At 57.5% G+C, this 23,582-nt stretch overlaps 1 protein-coding gene across 1 annotated transcript; it reads right to left on the reverse strand.

Moving 5' to 3' along the window:
* Nucleotides 1–4,075: 4,075 nt before the first annotated feature.
* On the reverse strand, nt 4,076–21,860 carry LOC119111119 (uncharacterized). Its single transcript, XM_037234947.1, has 13 exons — nt 21,570–21,860; nt 17,494–17,602; nt 16,597–16,709; nt 15,879–15,977; nt 14,843–14,993; nt 13,723–13,931; nt 12,989–13,238; nt 12,628–12,716; nt 10,981–11,365; nt 10,267–10,416; nt 6,866–7,024; nt 6,367–6,501; nt 4,076–4,194 (listed from the first exon to the last, which is right to left on the reverse strand). The coding sequence occupies exons 1-13, from the start codon at nt 21,681–21,683 to the stop codon at nt 4,076–4,078; spliced, it is 2,082 nt and encodes a 693-aa protein (XP_037090842.1). The 5' UTR covers nt 21,684–21,860.
* Nucleotides 21,861–23,582: the final 1,722 nt, after the last annotated feature.

Raw genomic sequence — 23,582 nt, forward strand, 5'->3', positions numbered from 1 at the left:
TTGCAGCTCTCTCTAGCATACTGAAAAAGTGAATTGGTGTATAGTTAACCATTATGTTGTTGCATTTTTTATTATTTGCTTTCATCCGTTCACAAGAATAGTGTCCATTGTCCACAATATACATGACTATCATAACCCATTTATACGCAGGTTCTCAATACACCAAAATGCCATCGATAAAATATCTGCCGTTTAGTAAATATCAATGTCACTGAAATGATGTGAACTACAGTCGATGTTCATTCCACGCAAAAGTTAATAACATGATTTTCAATTTTTCCGCAAATGCGCTTCGCAGATGCCCTTTTGTTGAGAATCCCTTTCCCCTCTTTTCAATAAACACGAAATGCAAGCCAACTATACGTCCAGGGGACACTGCTCAAAGCTGTTGGGCCTCTGAAGGGAAAGCAGCCCCCCCCCCCCCCGTTTTGCTTCGGGAGTGTGAAAAAAATGGAACACCCGTCATATCAATATTATGCGTAATCCAGGTTGATTGTAACAGCGCTACTAGTTGAGCTGACCTTCCAGATGCCACGCGATGATACTTGCGTAGGCATACTCGGTGCTCAATGGGCGTACCGACCCAGGGAAACAGCCCGAGTCTTGGTAATTGCGGGGGGGGGGACAGGGTTGATCAAGCCCTCCGCTGGGCAAAGGCTCCCATCCAAAAAGAAGTCATCGGATGTGGCTCACTTGATTTCGAAGTGAGCCCTGCCTTCAAAAGCCAGGAGTCCCCAAGAGATACAATGCTGCTTGTTTTCTTGCTGCAATGCTGCTTGTCAGTAAACTGAAGGAAACACGCCAGTGCTATTCAATTTATAATGTTTTGGTGGACTCTTTTCAAACCGATAGCACCCAGGGGCTGTGCTAGAACTTCTCTTTGTTGTACAGGGACATCGTAAAGTAGATCTTAGATCGAAATAAGGTCGTAAATTTGCATTCAAATCAGCCTGTTTTGGTCTCAGAATGCTCAAATTTGTTCAGAATCATGTAGGGAAGAATTACATGTCCCAGGTTCGGCCATGCGTGTTCGCAAGTCTTACAAGAGCCGCCAACGCCCGGCGTTGCAGTCTCCTGAGGCCGTGCGGCGTAGGTCCTGTGTCTAACATTAGACGGTGGCCGAGCGGGGGATGAAAACGACACATTTTCTGAAGGACGTACCTTTGAACGCCTTCAGATGTCAATTGGAACGCTTGGAAGGTACTCCTGGAGCATACTTCACCTGTGCAAATTTCATATTTATAATTTAAACGGGTTAGCATTCATAGCACCGCGAACCGTTGCAAGAATTTGTCGGTTGAACTGGACAAGGAAAGGTAGAATCTCTATTTTCGTGTTGCTATCGCTGTATATCTCATTAGAGGAGAAGCAAAAAAATATTCACGTGGAGTATACGCCGCAGTCCAATTTCTGAACGGTACGAATTTATTTCAAAAGGCGTTATTTTACGATGAATATAAGACAAACTGACCATACGAATTAATAAAAACATTTTTCAGGTGCCAAAGCATGCAACCAAACAACGTCTCCCAATTAAGAAATAAGTCCCGATTCAAACTAAATGAGAACAACGGATAATTAACAGGTAAACATATGCCCGTTCCCAGCATTCCCCAACTTGTAGAGACCCGTTACAGACCTGGCAGTTGCATGATCACTTATCTCCGACATCCAGAACCACCAGATTCCTGGTTGGGCGATGGAGCACACCATGTGCCGTATGAACTCGTGCCGATCTGACACAGCTGTCCGGCGCAGTGATCACCGATTCAAGCTCCGCTCTAGGCCATACTCCCCGCGGGTGTTAATGGTCGACGATGATCACCGAATCCTCCATGAGCACATTCGGATGTTGTGCCCCCATAAAGAACGTCGAACTCTTCATCTTTTTTACCTCGCATGCCAGCATCGACTGCAGTAGAGACTGTGCTGTGCTAGAACTTCTCTTCGTTGTACAGGGGCATCGTAAAGTAGATCTTAGATCGAAATATGTAACACCTCTAAAATAACACCTCTACTTGTGCTCCTTGAGAATGACTCTCGGCGTTTTCTTTTTAGTCCTGACGTCCCCCTCCCCCCATGCACCCCTAACTCCAGACCAACAGGGAATAAGGAACCACTCGCTTCCGTCGATGGCCAACCTTCTATGCCTGGCGTCTTGACCCAGAGACCGTACACACTGCTTCAGCTCCTTATCGGCAGCGTGTACGTTAGTACCACGCCCTGCCACACTTCTCGTATGTTTCCAGGGCGAGCTTGGAATCTTGTTATGGCCATGAGAGTGGCGTCAGCGTTCGAGCTGTCGGTGAGCTAGGTGTGCACGGCTCAAGCGGCAAATCAGCGGAATAGCACTCTCCCACAGTTCCAACGTAGACCACCCGCGAAACCACAGCATGTGACCGAAGTGATTTATGTCGGTGGCACGGAGTTCTCTGGCTGTCGTAGTCACTCGCTGTGTGGTAAGCAGGGTCGCCTCAGGTGTTCTTGGAATGTCCTTTTGTAGCGGCAGACTCGGCACCCCGTAATCGCCGAGAGTATTGCGCTCCGTGTCTGTGGCACCCGGCAGCGCTGGCGCGGGTCTGTAAATACCGCATCCAAGGCTCGATGATCCGCCTCTTCATGAGTGCGCTGTAAGAAAAGTTCCGTGTGCGTATGATGGCGAGGTAGGATCGGCGGAAATTTTACTGATGATGTAAGCTAAAGGGAGTTATTCATCCTTGTGTAAAGCCTGATCAGCTCCTTTTGTCAAAACTGGTGAGAGTCCACAACAGGTTCACGAAGTGCGACCTGTTGGCTTGGAGATGTAGATTGGCTCTTAAGTCCAAAAGCTCGCGACCGTTTGCCCGCTCTTGAGCATACTTAACACAGAAGTTCTCAGCGACGGTTGTCATCCGCAGAGCAATCTCCGGTGATCTTGTCGCGATGCCGCGTAGGCCATCGCCTCATAGTGGCGGCGCAGCGCACAGTTACCAGCCAGCGCGGGAAGCGAAAGCTACTTGGCATTGGTCCTCTGAGGCTTGATTGTTCTTCAGCAACAGCCATGGCGAAGGCACATTTTGTGTTTGGATCGCCCTGGAGTATAGCGCTAGGGTCAATCGGCTCCTGGCAGGCCCTGTTCGCGGACACCTGGCGCAGGAAATCCGGCCCCCTTACTTACTCCGTGGAAATCCGGCCCACACTTACTCCGTGGTCACGTCTTTAAGCTGGTGCCCACGAGACCCGGAACCGGCAACGTTGGGGTGAGTAGGTACGTAGTTCCATTCGTCTGGCGAAGTGACGTCACGGATCTCCGCCAGACGATTCGCCACAAACATGTGGTATCTTCTACTCGTGGGTTTTGCCCGGCTTGTTGGCACCACGGACTGTCGGTAAGGACAGATACCTTGTGCTCGCTGGCTTGTCGGTGGCCTTGGCTGATGAAAGTTTGCGGAATTGGTTGTCTGCCAACATTCTGTCATTTTTTCGTACGTGAGCTGTGCCTTCATCGCTGTCCGAGCTTCCCCTCATTCCATTCAATCATCTTTCGAGAGACAGAGGTTTTTTCCCTGCCGCCTCTTTGCTGTCCGGTATTTCTCCTTTGTTCTTGAAGAGCGATGCTGTCTACCGCTCCCCGTCACGGTAGACCGTCACGTCCAGTTTTTTCCCGGTTTCGCGTCCGGTATTTCTCCTTTGTTCTTGAAGAGCGATGCTGTCTACCGCTCCCCGTCACGGTAGACCGTCACGTCCAGTTTTTTCCCGGTTTCGCGGTACACGAGGCCGCGCGTTTTGAAACTCGCATGCGCATCCGGAAGCCTCCGTGGACCACGACCACGTTAGCACGCTATCCACTTCATTGTCGACGGACGATTGACGGGTGGATATCGACGGACGGACGATATCGACGGACGATTGACGGGTGGACGTTGTGCTCGTCGGTGTTGATAGCAGTGCCAACGTGTCCCGTGAGCGTGCGTACCAGCTCCGTCTGTGTAAGAAAGGTTCGCTTTTTTGCCGTTACGCGAATTGCCCTGCTTGCAATGAGCTTGGCATTATCCAAGGTCTGGCGGCTCATCGAGCGGCTCTACTCCCAGCTCTTTCAACACTGGGAATAGTCAACCAGCCGCTTGGCCGCGATCGGGATCTTGTGGATGTTCAGCTCTGCATACCGGGTATATATTTTCAACACGAATTCGTCTTTTGTGGCGGCGTTTTCCACTGAAACGCGGTCAATGACATGAGACTTCACAGCCGAAAATCCTGAAATTATTTTCATCTGCAGCTGATAATATTCCCTGAAGACGAGGTCTCAGGCGAGTGTTCCGGACATTAACGTCATCGAGCTGCCTTCATCCAGGTAAGCTACACATCTCTTTTCTCTGTCTGCGCAGGTAACGTCTTTGGTGACCGTTTTCATCCTCACTGACCGTTTGACGCATTTCAACACACTACCTGTCCTAACATTGTCACCAGGTGGGGGGCAAAAGCCATGTTTTTCGCCCCGGCCTATCCTAAGCTATCCTACCTATCACGCCGCAGGGATACCTATGCCATCCTACCTATCACGCTATCCTATCCTACCTATCATTCTGCGGCATGCCGTCATTTGGTAGCCCAAGTCCATGCAGTACGTGTAGCGGTCCTCGGCGCGGGTCCAAGCAAGCCTCTCGCTGACTGGAGGCCCTTTGAAGATCGAGCAGCGTGTGGCAGTGACAGCCGCTGCAGTAAAGGCACTGTACGGATGCGGTACGGGCGATCGCGCTGGCAGCAGGTGAAGAGCCGCCGCCAGACATCTTTGCTGGTCGTCTCATATCGGCCGGATGATTGGCGGCTGATATTTGACAGCAGCGGCTGGCGCCCGGGTACAACGATCCACCGCGGACGGCCTGGTCTGTCCATGCATCCGCTACATGGATTCTCTGACGTCCTTGCTCTTGTGCTTCTCTATTATTCTCGTCATGACGCGTTCAACTTTCCTGTCTACGACCAGTTGCCTGCACCTCAGCTGACTCAATAGTTAGTACTGCCCTTTCACGCGTCTTCCAAAACCTCACAGTAAACAGGACACGCCACTTCCCTGCTCTGCTCGGCGATTGCCGTTTGCTCCCTAGGCACGTTGGCTATCCACCGTCTCCCAGCCCGTGTTCGCAGCATCCGGCGATTAATCAGCTCCTCTTCCAGACATATGGCCTGCAGCGTGGAGATGCGGTTATAAACAGCTGCTCTGTACTGTGCCAGCCGCTCCACATCTCTGGAAAGAATACGGCCGAATTTCAGAAGTTTGGTCGTCACGGCGCCCGTGATGGGACATTTATCCCAAACCTGGCACCTTAAGTATGCAGAGCGTGATCCAGGGGCTTCCGGAGAGCGCGACGCCGTGCGCAGCATCGAACGTCGGCCCTGTACGCCTCTCCCGGGGATATTGCGTCATTTTCAGGCCCGTGAAGTGCCGCAAATCTCTGGCCTCGCTTACCTTGAGTAAAAAAATTGGCATCGTGTCGGGTCGCCGCTGACATGGAGGCGGTCGGCAGGGCATACGTGGAGCGTCGTCGGAAGTCCACGGGATTCATGAACGTCGCGGAGCATTCGTTTCCGGCCCGCGAGCAGTGGGCAGGTGTGGCCGAAACATTCGCATATGAATAACAACACGGTGCAGGTATGTTTTTATTCAACATTGGTGTAGTGTCTAATAACTATAGCAAGGTTAAAATGCATCGGTTCTCACCGTTTAAAGTATACAAACAGCTCATGCAAACCGGAAGCTTTTGATCCGAGTTTCATCTTTGGAACCCCACATCCCCCATCTCTCAGCAGCCACCCTCTCCTGTCTTTCGTAAACTACGAACGTTACCGAGCGGTTGACATCACACGTGGCGGCCAGGCGCACGCGTGGGACGCGTGCCGAAACAACAACGAAGCATAAATGCCCTGTCAGTGGGGCGACACGTGCGGCCAGGAGTGCAAATTAGCGCTGGGAAGCTCGCCGTCCCCAGCACGGTCGGGAGTTATTCGACGGTTCCCTGGGGAGGGGGGGGGGGGGGGGGGCGGGGGGCAAGACGCACCGCTTGACTCTAGCCGGCTGGCGGCTACCAGCTAAAAGGCAAACAGAAACGGCGAGGGCACAGATCTGACGCACAGCAATAATCATGAGTACATATATCACAATGACGGACAAAAGGGTCCGCCAGATCACCTGTGTGTCGCGCGCGCGCAGCATGTATCATAAATACTGTGAGTCTCGTGTGGAGAGTGCGGCTACTGGCTGCCGGGCCTCGGCTCAGATATAGGCCTGGCGGCTGTGGGCGTTGACGCCGGTCGGGGACCGGTCGGCGGCCGGCGGCGGCGCGGCGGCGGCGGTGGCGGCGGCGGCGGAGGATGGCTCGGCGCGACCACTGAGCCGCCAGCGCAGACTAGAGGCGGTGGCCTGCAGCCGGCCCAGTGCTCGGTTGAAGGGGCGCGGCTCGGTGGCCTCCAGACGGGCGCCCGGCCGCAGCGAGAGCGACCGGCTCAGCCCGCCGTAACCCACTGCCGGCACCGTACACAGCGGCGACGTCACGCAACTGACCGGGGACGTCCGACAACGCGGCCGGCCGTCATCAGGTAACGCATTGAGTCACCGTCGGACAACACGGGGCAACGGACGGAGTTAGCGCCAGACGACGTACCGGGCCAGGGCCAGAAAACGGGACAGGTTCCTTTCTCATCACCCACCGAACGTTTCTCGTCGGGCAGCACTCAGGCTCGTCATGACGGCAAAGAAGGGAGACCTTCCACGGAAGAGAACAAAGCTCTGTCCGGCCCAAGACAAAGCGCAGCTAGCCCAGCGACCCAGCTCGAGTGCTGCATTGCCAGTGGGGGAGTCCGGTGGCGGCCAACGGGCCTCACTCACGGACGGCGTCGGGCGGGGCGGGTGCCGTCGGCTCGCGCAGCTCGCAGACCGGCGTCGGGATCTGGTAGGCGGCCTGCGTCTTCTCGGGAACAGCCGGCGGCAGTGACTCGGTGTCCGAGTCCCGGCCGCCACCGTCCAGCTCGATGTCAGTCAGAAACACTGCCGGCGTCACCGAACGTCACACGCCGCACCGCAAAGCCTGGCGTCCTGGCATCCCGGTCACTTCAGGCTGGTCCAGACGCCACCCACGGTACTGAACAGCACCACACAGACGGCAACCCTCGACAGCCCGGTGTGGCGGGTCCAGACGCCACCCACGGTACTGAACAGCACCACACAGACGGCCACCCTCGACAGCCCGGTGTGACGGGTCCAGGCACCACAGACGGTACTGTACAGGACCACAGACGGCCACCCTCGACAGCCCGGTGTGACGGGTCCAGACGCCACCCACGGTACTGAACAGCACCACACAGACGGCCACTCTCGACAGCCCGGTGTGGCGGGTCCAGACGCCACCCACGGTACTGAACAGCACCACACAGACGGCCACCCTCGACAGCCCGGTGTGGCGGGTCCAGACGCCACCCACGGTACTGAACAGCACCACACAGACGGCCACTCTCGACAGCCCGGTGTGGCGGGTCCAGACGCCACCCACGGTACTGAACAGCACCACACAGACGGCCACCCTCGACAGCCCGGTGTGGCTGGTCCAGACGCCACCCACGGTACTGAACAGCACCACACAGACGGCCACCCTCGACAGCCCGGTGTGGCGGGTCCAGACGCCACCCACGGTACTGAACAGCACCACACAGACGGCCACCCTCGACAGCCCGGTGTGGCTGGTCCAGACTCCACCCACGGTACTGAACAGCACCACACAGACGGCCACCCTCGACAGCCCGGTGTGGCTGGTCCAGACGCCACCCACGGTACTGAACAGCACCACACAGACGGCCACCCTCGACAGCCCGGTGTGGCGGGTCCAGACGCCACCCACGGTACTGAACAGCACCACACAGACGGCCACCCTCGACAGCCCGGTGTGGCGGGTCCAGACGCCACCCACGGTACTGAACAGCATCACACAGACGGCCACCCTCGACAGCCCGGTGTGGCGGGTCCAGACGCCACCCACGGTACTGAACAGCATCACACAGACGGCCACCCTCGACAGCCCGGTGTGGCGGGTCCAGACGCCACCCACGGTACTGAACAGCATCACACAGACGGCCACCCTCGACAGCCCGGTGTGGCGGGTCCAGACGCCACCCACGGTACTGAACAGCATCACACAGACGGCCACCCTCGACAGCCCGGTGTGGCTGGTCCAGACGCCACCCACGGTACTGAACAGCACCACACAGACGGCCACTCTCGACAGCCCGGTGTGACGGGTCCAGACGCCACCCACGGTACTGAACAGCACCACACAGACGGCCACTCTCGACAGCCCGGTGTGGCTGGTCCAGACGCCACCCACGGTACTGAACAGCACCACACAGACGGCCACCCTCGACAGCCCGGTGTGGCTGGTCCAGACGCCACCCACGGTACTGAACAGCACCACACAGACGGCCACTCTCGACAGCCCGGTGTGGCGGGTCCAGACGCCACCCACGGTACTGAACAGCACCACACAGACGGCCACCCTCGACAGCCCGGTGTGGCTGGTCCAGACGCCACCCACGGTACTGAACAGCACCACACAGACGGCCACTCTCGACAGCCCGGTGTGGCTGGTCCAGACGCCACCCACGGTACTGAACAGCACCACACAGACGGCCACTCTCGACAGCCCGGTGTGACGGGTCCAGGCACCACAGACGGTACTGTACAGGACCACAGACGGCGACTCTCGACAGCCCGGTGTGACGGGTCCAGACGCCACCCACGGTACTGAACAGCACCACACAGACGGCCACTCTCGATAGCCCGGTGTGAAGGGTCCAGACACCACCCACAGTACTGAACAGCACCACACAGACGGCCACCCTCGACAGCCCGGTGTGACGGGTCCAGGCACCACAGACGGTACTGTACAGGACCACACAGACGGTCACCCTCGACAGCCCGGTGTGACGGGTCCAGACGCCACCCACAGTACTGAACAGCACCACACAGACGGTCACCCTCGACAGCCCGGTGTGGCGGGTCCAGACGCCACCCACGGTACTGAACAGCACCACACAGACGGCCACCCTCGACAGCCCGGTGTGACGGGTCCAGGCACCACAGACGGTACTGTACAGGACCACACAGACGGTCACCCTCGACAGCCCGGTGTGACGGGTCCAGACGCCACCCACAGTACTGAACAGCACCACACAGACGGCCACCCTCGACAGCCCGGTGTGGCGGGTCCAGACGCCACCCACGGTACTGTTCAGGACCACACAGACGGCCACCCTCGATAGCCCGGTGTGGCGGGTCCAGACGCCACCCACGGTACTGAACAGCACCACACAGACGGCCACCCTCGACAGCCCGGTGTGACGGGTCCAGGCACCACAGACGGTACTGTACAGGACCACAGACGGTCACCCTCGATAGCCCGGCGCACTGCTGTTCGCTACACACGGCATCCCACGGCCATGTTCTGACACGCTGGTGATCGGATGGCTAGGGCGATGCAGATGTTAGTTTGGGGTTATCGGGAGGTAACGCGACGGGGAGTAACGTTGCCGCAGGCAACGCTACGAAAGGTAACCATGAGGCAGGGTAGCAAATCAGACAGGTTCTAAAGCAGAGGACCTCATCACCGACACTGATCAGGCCGCGCCTGTGGGGCCCTGGGTGCGCCCTCCCCACAGGGCGGCTGCGGCGCAGCGGGCGTGGCCGGGTACTGACGGTGGCTGGGGCCGACCAGCTGCGGCTGGCTGACGCTGAGGCGGCTGAGCAGCAGGCCCGAACCGCCTCTCTTGCGCGGCGGCGCCACCGGGCCGCGCTCCACAGAGTCAGCCGAGCGCGCGCCGTCCGCGCGCGCCTCCTCCTGCGCGGCGCCCGACGGCACGGCCGCGCCCCCTGCGGCTGACGGACACCGGGTCAGCGTTAGCGCGGATGGTCGGTGGGCTCGCGCAGCGGCTACCGGGTCAGAGGGATCAGTGACGCCGACAGACCCTCTATTATTGCAGCTTACAATGCCCATGATTCTCTTTGCCACAGTGCAAATCACTGCAGTCCGCCCCTGCTGCAGCCCATGCCACCTTTCCCTGTTGTCACGGTCTGCAATATTGCAGTCATCACCGAGGCGAAAGTACTGCTGGTGACAGCCACGCATACAAACACTAGATATTGGCTCCGGTGATGATACCAGCATGTTCGCCATTGGAAAGGCTGGTCCAGGACGGAGGAGGGCGCAGCAGCAACAGCAGCACTGCCGCCAGCCCACTCACCCGTGTCGGGCCGGTAGATGGTGGCGTAGTTGGGGCTGGTCGCCTTGTCCGGCAGGTACGGCTTGAACGCGGAGTTCTCAGACACGTTCAGGCTGGTGGAGCGGCCAGGCGGGCTCGGCGTCGGGCTGTAGAACACCGAGTTGGCCATCGCTTTCGGCACGCCGGCGGCGGTGGCGGCGGTGACGGACTCGGAGCGGCCGGCCCCGTCCGACCAGAAGAGCGAGTTTCCGATGGACCGCGGCGAGCCCGATCCCTCGCCTCCGTCGCCCTGCACGATGTAGCTGGAAGCGGGCACGACGGTGGGGCGGGGGCGCGGCCCCGAGAACGGCAGCGGCGCCAGCAGCGCGCCGGCCGGCGGCAGCGAGTTGCAGGCGGCCGCCGGCTCGGCGCCGCCCCAGACCGTCTCATAGTGGGCCGTCCGGCCGCCCGGCTCGCCGCCCTCTACCGCCTGACGGAAGCTGTTGCGACGCTCGCGGACTCGCCAGCCCCGCGCCGCCGCCGCCCGCTGGCCGCCGGCAGCCGACTCATCCCCCGGCCGGGCTCGGCCCTCGTCCATGGGTCTGCCTCGAACCTCGTCCACGGGCCGGCCTCGACCCTCGTCTACGGGCCGGCCTCGAACCTCGCCCAATGGCCGGGCTCGGGCCTCGTCCACGGGCCGGGCTCGACCCTCGTCCAATGGCCGGCCTCGGGCCTCGTCCGCAGGCCGGGCTCGACCCTCGTCCACGGGCCGGGATCGGCCCTCGTCCACGGGTCGGGATCGGCCCTCGTCCACGGGCCGGGCTCGGGCCTCGTCCACGGGCCGGACTCGGGCCTCGTCCACGGGTCGGACTCGGACCTCGTCCACGGGTCGACCTCGGCCCTCGTTCGCCGGTTTGGCGCGCCCCTCGTCCACTGGCCTTGCGCGGCCGTCGTCCGAGGGTCGGAGCCGAGCCTCGTCCGCTGACCTGACGCGGCCCTCGTCGACCGAGGTCGCCCTCGCCGTGTCGCCGCTGGCGTCGCAGATGCCGCTGCGCTGGTTGCGCAGCAGGTCGGTCTCGATGCGGCGCAGGTTGAAGCGCGCCTCGGGCGTGCAGTTGGGGTAGTTGGCGGTCGGATCGGCCTCGCGCGCCGGCGGAGCGGGCCGCTCCGACCGCCGCTGCAGGCCGCGCCCCGACCCGGCCAATGGAGGAACGTTGGCGTACTGCGGCTCACCGCCGCCACCAATGGACGCCACTGAGGTGACCAGAGCGGGACTGAGCAGCGGCGGCCCGGCCCAAGAGCGGCCGGCCGGCTCCTCGAGGCGCGCCAGGTAGCTGGGCGCCGCCGCCGGCGGGCGCCGCGGGCTTAGCTGCTCCTCCGTCAGCGTGTCGTTGAGGCCGAGCTCGCGGCTGCGCTGCACCAGCTCCTCCTCGTACTGGCGCAGCAGGGCGATGTTGACGTGGCGCGGCGGAGAGCCACCGGAGCCGCCGCTGCCCGCCGGCGACAGCGCCAGCCTCGACAGCGGAGTCGACACGTTCACGTACAGCGGCCGGACGGCGGCGGCCGACCGGCTGGCGGGCGTCGGCGCCGTCTGCCGGGCGGCGCTGACCGGCGGCGCGGCGCCCCGGCCGGCGGCGGGTGTCGGTCCGCCCGCCGGCGGGCCCTGCGGCGCTGCCGGCGCCAGCTCGACGGTGACCGGTCGGTCGGGGCCAGCGTGGTTCGGCACAGACCACGGCTGCAAATGCAGGCTCGGCGCGTTCTCCAGCGCCAGGTAGGCGGGCCCCTGGCGCGGCTGCACGCGCAGCGGCCGCGCCGTTACCTTCAGCGACTTGCTGCGCTTGATCGGCAGGATCGGCCGCCGCTCAGGCAGCGGCGCCGGCCGGTCGGCGGCCCGCGGCGGCGGCGGCGGCGACGGCGCGCAGGCCGCCGCCGGCACCGGCCGCACGTCGCCGGTCGCCGCCGGCCGGGCCGGCTCCTGCGGCCGACCGCGCGGCACGTGCAGCTGCAGCGGCGCGACGCAGATACTGCCGGTGCGCGGCCGGCCGGCCGGCGGCGCGGTCGGATTAGCGCGCTGCTCTTGCTGCGTGCCAGCCGGGCGGTCGGCGGCGCCGGCTCGGCCGGACTCTCGAACACCTGACGCAGCCGGCCGACGCTGGAGCGCCGGCCTGCCTCGGCCCGGTCCAGCGAGCCGGCGTACTGCTGCTGTCCGTCGTCCATGGTGGGCCCGTCGGCCGCCGGCCGGTGGCGGTCCAGACTGCCGCCGAGCGCGGCCGACGGCGGCGCCAGGCCCGGTTCACCACCGGCCACGTCCTGCACCGCCGCCGCCGCCGCCGCCGCCGGCTGCTCCGATGCCGCCTCGGGCTGCGGCGCCCGCCGCTTCAGGGGCAGCGGCGGCGGCCGGGCGCGGTTACGAGGGGCGTTCTTGCGCGGCGGCGGCTTGATCTGAGGCGGGGGCGACGGCGCCGGACGCTTCTGCGCGGGCGGCGATGGGTCTGCAACACGCACAGCGCCGCATCTGTCAGCAGCTGCCACCGGAAACCTAGCCCGTTAGTCGCTCCCAAAGTCCCGCAGCTCGTCGCCACAACAGGCTCACATCAAAAGAACACCAGACCAGAACGCTGCACAGGTCCGTTCCCGTCATTCCCAACCCACCCGGGGTAGCCCGTGGCGCGTCGTGCGGGGTTGCACGACAACCGACAGCGTTCCCGGCACTCCCCCGCCTCGCTGCCGGCGGGCAACACCGGCCGACGCCGCTGCCACTGACCCTCCGCCAAGCAGATCTCCTCGTAGTCGCCGTCGTTGGCGGCCGGTCGCGTCCGGTCCCCGCTCAGCGGCTTGCCGGCGATGTCCACGTTGGCGTACGGATGCGACTCGATCATGCGCAGCTGGTCTTGGAACAGCTGACGCACGGCGCGGTGCACCAGCATGTACTGGTCCTTGGTCTGCACCATGGCTATCCGCTGGCGCCGCATCTCGGCCACCAGGTCGAACAGGTTGAAGGCCGGCGTCAGCTTCTGCAGCGGCAGAAGCGGGACGGTGCCGTCAGGCGAAGCGCACTCTGCATACGCGAGAGGGCTGGCGGCCGGTCCATCGAGGCACGCTCGGTCACTGCAGGCTTAGACTATTGCATAACACCGACGCGTTCTGTCACAGCTCACCACGTTCTGGGTTTCATGGGTGCACCTACAGCACGGCAAGACGGTCGTGGCTCAGACACCGACATGCCGCACCTGGCTCGCCAAGTCTGGAGCCATCCAATCAGGCACGCGTACAGGCTCGTTCACTCCCCACATATCCACGCAGTTGACAGCAGTCCGTTTACAGAGCGTGACCAAGACGACCCAAAGAAGGCTCAAACGCCATACGGCGACCAGGACGACGCTCGCACGGAGCCACAGCGCACGAACGCGTGGGTGTCGCGCCTGGCCGCGGGGCGCCCATCCGCCTCGCGCCCGTCCCGCTGACGGCCGAGGGAGGCCGGCCCGGGCCGCCACGTACGCCGGCTTTCAGCAGTCCCCAGACGTAGTCGATGGCGCAGACGGTGCCGGTGCGACCGCAGCCGGCCGAGCAGTGCACCAGCACGGGCAGCGTCTCCGAGGCCTGCGTGTCGCGCAGCATGCGGATCATGCGCAGCAGCGGCACCACCGAGCTGGGCACGCCGTGGTCCGGCCAGGCCGAGTAGTGGAACTGGCAGACGGCGCGCTCCTCTGGCGGACAGGCGAAGACCGACGGTCAGGCGGTAAGACCGCGCGCAGCGGCCGTTGCGCCGGCAGGACGCCGTCGCCCCAGTCAGTCAAGGGCCGTCGCCGCTAACAGGTCTGGGACCTAGTCATGAAACCCACGCATCACCGACCGTCTGACAGTCAATACAGTCCACCCAGCAATGGTGCAGGATTCCAAACACTCATCGAGGCAATAGCTAAGGCCTTCCAGCAGTCATTCGAACCACAGTCCAAGGACCCACAAACTAAGCAGATGGGCAGACGGATCTACAGGTCGTCAAAACGACGGGACTAGCGGAGGTGGGGCGGTGAGAGTGATGGAGATAGTCTAGGGACCCACAAACTAAGCAGATAGGCAAACGGATCTACAGGTCGTCACACAGACAGTACTAACGGAGGTGGGGCAGTGAGAGTGATGGAGATAGTCTAGGGACCCACAAACTAAGCAGATAGGCAGACGGATCTACAGGTCGTCAAAACGACAGGACTAGCGGAGGTGGGGCAGTGAGAGTGATGGGGGTAGAGACATTGTGGTGGAGAGAGCCAGACAGCGCGGCAGACAATCGCGCCGCCCGCAGAGTGCCGTGACGGTCGGACTGCCGGCCGGACGCCGTGACTGTCGAAGCGCCGGCCGGACGCCGTGACGGTCGGACCGCCAGCCTCGTCCCGTGACGGTCGAGCCGCCGGCCGGACGCCGTGACGGTCGAAGCGCCGGCCGGACGCCGTGACGGTCGAGCCGCCAGCCGGACGCCGTGACGGTCGAAGCGCCGGCCGGACGCCGTGACGGTCGGAGTGCCGTGACGGTCGGAGCGCCAGCCTCGTCCCGTGACGGTCGAGCCGCCGGCCGGACGCCGTGACAGTCTGACCGCCGGCCGCGTGCCGTGGCCGCCGGTCACCTGTGGTTCCGCTGGTGCCGGTGTAGCGGACCATCAGCTTGCGGACGGTGAAGTCGGGGCAGACGTGACGGCTCTGGCTCAGCGTCACCGTCACGTCTCCGAACGCCTGCCGCTCGCCCTCACACTCCGGCACGTAGTTCTCGCACTTGTGCTGCGGCCGGACCGGTAGCGGTCAGCGCGTGTGGGGCGGGGCGGGGCGGGACGGGGCCATACCATTGGCGGCCAGGTCGTCACGCGGCCCGGACAGGGGAGATGGACTGATACTACATCCGGAGGTTCTACCAACTATTGCCACAAAGCAGGCTACTCGATATACCAGCTAGAAATGCTAATGCTAATGCTAAACGGACAGTCTACAGCAAGCCTTACGATACGACATACGTCCTATCTACAGTCAATGAACACTTGGATAAGACGAACCCATGGCCGTAGGTAGACATAACATGTCTATCTACCCCAACAGATTCGACACATTATGTCGAATCTGTTACGCTATAACATCAACGACCGACCGCCCCAGAACCAAACATGCTCAGAGCCCCATACAAATGTCGAAGGAAGACTGCATAAGACGGGTGCCGGAAACACGCTGTGACAGTGGGTTCAAACGGCGAGTAATCTACGTGAATGACGCGTCAAGTGTACGCATCAAAATGCTCAGATAAAAAACACTGTCCGACGTGTTAACCAGGCCACAGGCATTTCAACTCGTGCACTGGTCTCACTCTTTATGATCAGGTCTCAGTAGCAGCTGCAGCGAATGAGACGGAAAATGATGAGGCATCAACCGGCGCTACTCCGAGCAAGCACTCGCAGCGATGCCACCGGCAAAATCGTCCAACACTGCCGCTGCCGGCTCCGCAATAGGTGATGTTGACTTCAGGGCGGCTATGTAACTAGACAGCTCGCATGACCACCGAAACAGACTTCGCTAACATATCAAGTGCGCGTACGCTGTCACAGTGACCTACACCTTCCAGAAGAGGCACGATCGTCGCCACCGGCGCCTGTGTGGCGCGGTGTCACGTAGTCTCACCTTGCCAGACTCGGTCTGGTTGCAGGCCATCACGATCACCTGCACCTCGCACTCGACAGCCATCCTCCAAAAATCGGCCACCGTGTGCGGCAGCGGGCCCTGCCGGCACCACGCCGCCGCCGGTCAGCGGCGCGTGTCGCTCCGCTCGACGCTGCTAGCCGTCAGCGGCGCCCAGCGCGTCAGCGGCGCCCAGCGCGTCAGCCGCTGGGGCCAGCCGTCAGCGGCGCCCAGCCCGTCAGCCGCTGGGGCCAGCCGCCAGCAGCGCACAGCCCATCAGTCGCTGGGCCGGCCGTTGGTGGTGTTCGGTGCATAAGACCGACGACACGACAAAGGGTCACCAATGGGCCCTAATAAAACGGCCTCGTCCAGACGCCCCACAAAGCGGAGTTGCATCGTGGAACCCGTTTTTTAGAAGGCAGGTCATTCACTAACGGCAGTGCTTTGCTTTTGCTATTGTTGTTTATTGGTGCTTTAGAGCAGACCGACCATGACAGTCATGACAGAAAAAAGTTCCAACCACATTACTCACGACAGAATAACATGAAACTATCGTCTGTTGTGTTCATTTAAGTTGTTCGCAACAGGCTATTGCAACAACACGGCACAACATTGCAAAGTTAGCCAATCACTGCACGCTGGCTGCGAAGCGGGCCGAGTGCAGCTGACGTTCCGCCGAGGACAGCGCCAGAGAGAGGGAGGAGAGCTACGGCGGCCGTACCTGTGACGCGATGTAGGCCGGCGAGCCGGAGGCGCCGCGGATGTAGTTGGCGTTGATGTAGTCGGACCCGGCCACGCCCGGGAACTCGCTGAGCACCACCCGCGTGACATCGACTGTTGGGCACAGCGCCCGCCGTCAATGTCTGACAAACACGCCTTCAGGCAGAGCACAGCATCCGCCGTCAACATCTTACAAACACGCCGACAGGCAAAGCACAGCATCCGCCGTCAACGTCTGACAAACACACCGCCAGGCAGAGCACAGCATCCGCCGTCAACGTCTGACAAACACACCGCCAGGCAGAGCACAGCATCCGCCGTCAACGTCTGACAAACACACCGCCAGGCAGAGCACAGCACCCGCCGTCAACGTCTGACAAACACGCCGTCGGGCAAAATACAGCACCCGCCGTCAACATCTGACAAACACACCGCCAGGTAGAGCACAGCACCCGCCGTCAACGTCTGACAAACGGTCCGTCAGGCAGCACTCGTGAGACATCGGCTGTCGAGCACCACACCCGCCTTCAACGTCTGGCAAACACCGCCAGGCAGCACTCGTGAAATATCGACTGCAGAGCACGGCACCCACCACCAAAGCCTGACAAACACCACCAGGCAGCACTTGTGAGACATCGACTGTCAATCACGGCACCCACCGTCAACGTCTGACAAACACCGCTAGTGAGACATCGACTGTCGACCGCGGCACCCGCCGCCATTTCAAGGACACGTCCTGACAAACTGGTGGTTGTCACACATCTTACAATTCAACCGTGTACGCGACAACATCAATTCCACAGCGCAGCGAGACCGGCAGCAAGCTGTCAAATTGTATCTCTAAACTGTGGCAAAGCAAGCCGCTGGCATTATGCCGGTAAGTGCCTCAGGTCCTCACAAGGCAGGATGTCCTTGTAGCGATTTTTCCGCCTGTTGACGGGCTTCTCTCCCTCTGCGCAGGCATAGTATTCTTGGGTCTTCAAAGCATCACTGATATTCTTCAGCTCCTAAAGGAACAATGCGTGTGCAGTCACAAACAGACAAATAAGCGCATACACCTGAGCTAAATACCATAAGACGGTGGAACTTCCGTCCCTGGGCGTTGCAGAGATCGCCGCGTAAGGGCCCCAGGGCGCTTATTTCGCACTGGTATACACGGATGCCCCAAACCGGTCCCGGACCGCGACTTAACGGCCCAATTGCCCAGAGCTCACGAAACGAAGGAATGCACCAAGCACGCCACGTGCCTGGCCGCGACCTCAAAATGGTTTCAGCACAGACATAACCACGATCGGCTGAGAGTGAAACACAGGGGTGTCCATGAGGTTCGAAACAAGAGTCGAGGGCGACTGTAAGCTAGCTACTGACACAGCCGACACCAGTGACTGTCAGTAGCTAGCAGCAGTAGCAGTACATCACTGATCTGGGCTAAGCTGTCCAGTTATGTTTTGCTTGCTGTCTGTTCTGATAACGCGTACGGTATGGCACAGCACCACCGCTTCGGCTCCAGGACACAGAAAAAACAGGTGACCAGAAAGGCCGCGCAATATGATGCATTATTCCACTTGTTGACACGGAGATAATATCAAAGTATGAGGGGATGGACACTTCCAAAAGCCTGTACAAATGTGTCCTCAATGCAATGAATGCAGACTTTAGCGAGCTTAGCAGCACAGGTTGTACCACAAAGCGTTCGCGCGCCACCTTACAAACAACATCGCTGAAAAATTTGTCTGCGTTTAGGCCTCCACAGCCTTGGCAAATATCGGTAACAGTGAGCTGGACTGTCCAGGTGCGTTACCACGACTGCACGCCTCTCTCGTTCGGCCCCCATTGGGTTACAATTGTGATCGGTTCCCATCCACGGCCGGTGCGTGGCGTCGTTACTGGTAGGACAGTGTTCAGTTCGTTTCCTGTCCTGCGAATGATGTAACCGCCCGCGCCAATCCGTCAGTTTCGCGTCTACACTTCATCTACCGGCTGGAGACCATGGTCTGACACCAATCGTCAAAGACGAGTCTGCCGCGCCCGTGCTTTGTGCGGCCGTGGCTGCACACGTCGACTCCCACTTTCGCCGATGCGACTGCCCGCCCTCCTTTTCGCCGCACGACCTTAGTCTCGCACCGATGCAAGTCCGGATTATCGAGAGCAGGCCTCGGTTTCGACCCGTGTTCTTCCCATTCGCAGTTGTTTTGCTATCATCATTAACACAACATTACAACATTGCCCACAAAGAATTGTGGTAGCACCATTACAGTTGCTGACATGTAGACCCATCAACAGCGTGCATTTGCCAAGCCGGGTCAGGTCTCTGAAGATACAAATGTTCAGTCACTAGCTCAACACTATTTGAAACTAATTCTACTTTTGACATATTTTAAAAATGAAGACAGAATGTGAGGGATAAAATAGCAAAGAGAAACTGTGAGGGGAAGAACCACCCATACATGATACTTTTCAGTACATCTGAAAGGGCTTATCTTTGCAGCTGAACAGCTCAAATCATTGGTAAATCATCAAAACTTTGCTTCCATGGAGACATATAAGAATTATTTTCCTGCTGCAGTGATATTGCATCCATGTTTCCTATGAGCAATGCAGCAGGATAAGCAAGTCTTACTTGAACACAGATAAATATTTCCCTGAGTAGTTCAGCCCGGCCTGATAGTAACATTTACAATTTGCAACCACACACTTAGTGTTGCCTTCAGAGATCTGCTCACCGGATCCAATTATTTTAAAGGCTTTGCGGTAAAAAGGTATTTACAAACAAGTTGTTGAATTATATATGAATATGCTGCGAAAGGTGCACAATGCACAAAGATATCCCTTCATCATCTGATTTATATGAAAATATAGTTTGCTGACAGAAGAAAAGCTACATATTGCAGGCCCAAACTATGTCCAGATCTCGATGACCCAGTGTCCCAGCAATGTGAGATGATCCCATTTTGAGCAACAAGAGAACTGCACAAAAATATCCCTTTATCACTTGATTAATATAAAAAGTGTACTTTGCTGACAGTAGAAAAGCTACATAATGCAGATCCAGACTCTGTCCAGATCCTCATGACCCAGCATCCAGCAATGTGAGATGAACCCATTTTGAGCCATGGGAGATCTGACAATTGTCCTGGCAGATGTATGGGTGCATGAGTGCAGCTGACAAGCCTTCATTGAGTGAAAAAGACAGATTGGACTGCTTGACATTGCTTTTCAGGATTTGATGCATGACAGTGACTAACCAAGCATACAGACCTGAAAACTACTGAAATGAGCATGTGCACATAGCACCCACAATTCATGAGGGGACCCCAGAACTGGTCAACCCACAGGTGCATCAGCAATCAATCAAATGGCCAACATCACTTTTTCTCAAATCCATCTTCAACACATGTGATGACCTAGAGAGAACACTGGGCTATGCAAATCACATAGGCTTGAATGCCAATGCATGGTCATCAATATCAGCCCAACATTATCATCTTACTGTTCATAAGGCATTCTCATAGCTACCAGAACTGGTAGAACTCACAAGCCTGGGTGACTAGATTTCTGCACCAACCCACACCTATAGCCAGGGAATTTTTAAGCCACATGACATTTTGGAACTAGTGCACAAGCGATGCATCAACACACCAATTTTCTAAAGCTCCTTTTATCATTTTTATTAGTTTTTGAAGACAATCCCTGCCATCCCATATTTAACTCTTATCACATTTTGCATCTGGTCTTGAACTATTTCTTGCAATATTTCATGATAAAGCATACATTAACAGGGCAGCTAAAATGTTGTGCAAATTGAGAGCAATAGCACCTGTCTTAATGAGTCAACAACAGGTTTGAATACCATGGGCTGAGAGGAATGGTGGTATCAGGTTATCCCTCAATGTAGCTGTAGCACATAATATAAGGAAAGGTGGCACTGCATAACAATGGTACTTAAAATGGATATATGGCTGAGACTGAACTGGGAGCATTCCAGCAAACCAGGGCAAACAACCTGGGAACCAATGTACCTGAACCCAGGTTAATTTTACATTGAGACTAACATATCCAGCTCCAAAAATGACTAGCTGCATCATGCACATCCAATGCTTCAATGTTTCATTATGTGAACATAATCTGAGCACTGACATATCAGCAGTACTGTAAGGTTAGATTTAGGTCTACTGAAAGAAACAAGAGACAGCCATGCATTGCACCAACCACAATAATATTGTTTAACTATATGGCAAATGCAATTAGAACTAGGCCACAGATGAAGCTGATACACAGCAGGGTCAAACTTGTTTTTGAAGCTCATTCCTCACACTGATCACCACACAATCCCAAAGACATGAAAATGAGAAGGGCCACATTCCCTGTCACCCTGGTTCCTAGCTCCATCTCTGATGTTGGATGCTATATCATCTGCCTATATCTGGCCAAAATGTACCTACTAAGGCAATGACACAGTACAATATGCATCACCCATTGCACAAACCTGGGAAGCACAAAACTAGCAAGCATCAATTAAGATGGATAGCAAATATAGTATGATTGGTGTCACATCACATATGAATATGACAGCTTTTCAGGGAGCAAACCCAGTTTTAAGATCACATTATTGTGAGGAAAACATTGCTTAGAAGAAATGGCTTGCTGCTTTACTTTTTCAAATTTTTTCAGCCATTTTCCACATTGATAGGCACCTTGGGCAAACATGTGCTACCTAATGATGCAAGACAGCCAGTGGTTTACTCCAATGTTTTGCGGGCCTTCCAGAAGGGATGTGGCCCACCCAAGAACAAAATCACCAAGACAATGCTGTGTTTATCACAGAATAATAGAGAAGAAAATCACATCTACATACAAAGCTGAAACACCTAGCATAAAGTTTTTAAGGCAAATCTGACAAACTTCATAAGGGTAAACCCAATAGATTACATCACAGTGGTAACACCGGGACATGTATAACAAACAAGACCTCACCTGAAATTCACTTTCATAAAGATCTTCATTCTCTTTTAAGCGCATTTCCAGATCTTCAACATGATTAATAAAGTTTTGCAATATCGTCTTCAGAGGAACCTTTTCATCCTTCATTTCCAACCATCTACAACAATAATAGCTAACGGACACCCCATGTACTGATGATAACCCTGATGTTATTATCAATCAAGAAAAAAGGTCGGACGGAAATTGACGAAACCCAACCTCACACACCAAATCACCCCAGGTGGAAAAAAACCTGGGGCGCAAGGAACGGGCGCGGGGTGCGGAGGACAACTGGATGCAAGGTGAGTTTATTAAGGTGTGAAAGATACCCTTGTCGAAGGGCTTAGAAATGAATGCCTGTGATTGGTTTTCCAGTGAAGCAGCTTATGACGTCACAAATAAGTCTCTACGGACATCTCTTCGCGCTTGATTCGTTTGAGTGCAAAGCAAAAACTAGTGTTCATGATTATGACAAATTGCTAATCATGCATCTCATCAAATTTTGAAAACTGGAAAAACGATGAGACCATTTGGTCATCAAAGAAACCTCTCGTCTGTCATAATAAGTCATTTCTCACGATAAAAGCTATCACCCATAAAGCACTTCACTAACCGCATCAAGGGCCACGTGCGGCACCCCTCCGAGAGACGCGAACTTTGGCGCTCCTCAAACAGTGCCAAATGGTCTATAAGTTAGGGTAAAATTGTGCCCTTAACGCCTGTCCTGGGTTGTCTCACCCTGGCTTCTCCCAGCAGCCAGTTTTTTATTTTTATTTTTAGAAATTTGATCCGAATCCTTTGAATGGATGGGTTTCTGGGATCAGCGCTCACGCTAAGCAGTGCTTGTTGTGTGAGCCCGACCCCTACCATCCGATCGCGCAATTCCAGGCAACGGCAGAATTTAGTGGCGAAAGCTTAACGTGCCGCAATGCTCGGCACGGTCCGTCCTGCCCTCTGACGTCAACTGACCTTTAGTGCGACCGCTGCCACCGGCCGCAGGCCATACCTGTCAAGGACAAATAGCGAGCGCCTAAAGCGACTCGAACCCACCCCGCCACGGGTGGGTGAATCGGGAGGCAGGCGCTCTAACCAACTGAGCCACCGGGACGGACATATGCACGAGGTTATGCAGTTTCTAATGTATGCACGAGGAGAGGGGTGCACGCCGAGGGTATCGGTAAAGCCGTGATCCGCTGTGTTCTCCTCTTGCATAGAATCTGACTGGAAACAGGAAAGCAGCCGCTGACGCTCGCTTTGTTCGTGGTCCTAATGCTAAGCGCTCGGCCGAGGCGGGTTTAAACCATACACACTACTGCTCTGAGCGCCTTCAAAGCTACGGATATTGGGCCCATTTGGTCAACTGTGCGGGGCAAGGGCGGAAAATTGCGTCATGTTGCCCCATTAGGATGCGTTAATGTTCTGCCGAATTTCGGTCTTGCCACCTTTGACTTCATAGGCGTCATGTTAGACTTTATACCTTTGACTTTATAAGCACATACCGCATATTCGGACTCAAATGAAAGGAAACGCGAAGGAGCCAGTAACGAGGGAGACTGCGTCAGCTGAAGCTCAGTGAGCCGCTCTCGATGCGGAGCACCGAGGCGGAAATAAGAACGGTCGGACTCTCACTCACTCACACGGACTGGCACTCGGGCTTCCAGCTTTCCTGGCATGCTCAGGCATGCACGAACTGATGTGCAGGCTAACTGCCCGATTGTATTGGAGAGGGGGGGAATAAAATTAAAAAAATAAAAAAGGGGGAAAAAGAGGAGGGGTCTTTTCGGCCAGTAATGGCAATCCCAATTGAGGACTGTGGGATTGAGAAGATGCAGCGGCGTAATCGCGTTTTTCCCGGTTCTTAGTTAAAAAAGGAGTTACGCCACTTAAGAGAGTGATCAGGAGCCTCGCCATGCTGTCTTCGTGTGAGACCTCCGCCAACAAGCCCCCACAGGGACCCTTCAACGGGGTTTGTGCGGGCGCTCTGGCGGACCCCCGCTAGTTCGGCAC

Source organism: Pollicipes pollicipes, unplaced genomic scaffold, assembly GCF_011947565.3.
Source record: "Pollicipes pollicipes isolate AB1234 unplaced genomic scaffold, Ppol_2.1 Scaffold_7261;HRSCAF=8764_pilon_pilon_pilon, whole genome shotgun sequence".
NCBI classification, from domain to species: domain Eukaryota; kingdom Metazoa; phylum Arthropoda; class Thecostraca; order Pollicipedomorpha; family Pollicipedidae; genus Pollicipes; species Pollicipes pollicipes.

Bases quoted from the DNA above. Each gene is read 5' to 3' on its own strand.
- LOC119111119 (XM_037234947.1), bottom strand. From the start codon at position 21,683: ATGAAGGATGAAAAGGTTCCTCTGAAGACGATATTGCAAAACTTTATT. The intron at 14,994-15,878 runs GTGAGACTACGT...GTCCGGCCGCAG, and splicing joins ACCAGACCGAGTCTGGCAAG to CACAAGTGCGAGAACTACGT. The intron at 6,502-6,865 runs GTGAGTGAGGCC...CGGTGCCGGCAG, and splicing joins CGCCCCGCCCGACGCCGTCC to TGGGTTACGGCGGGCTGAGC.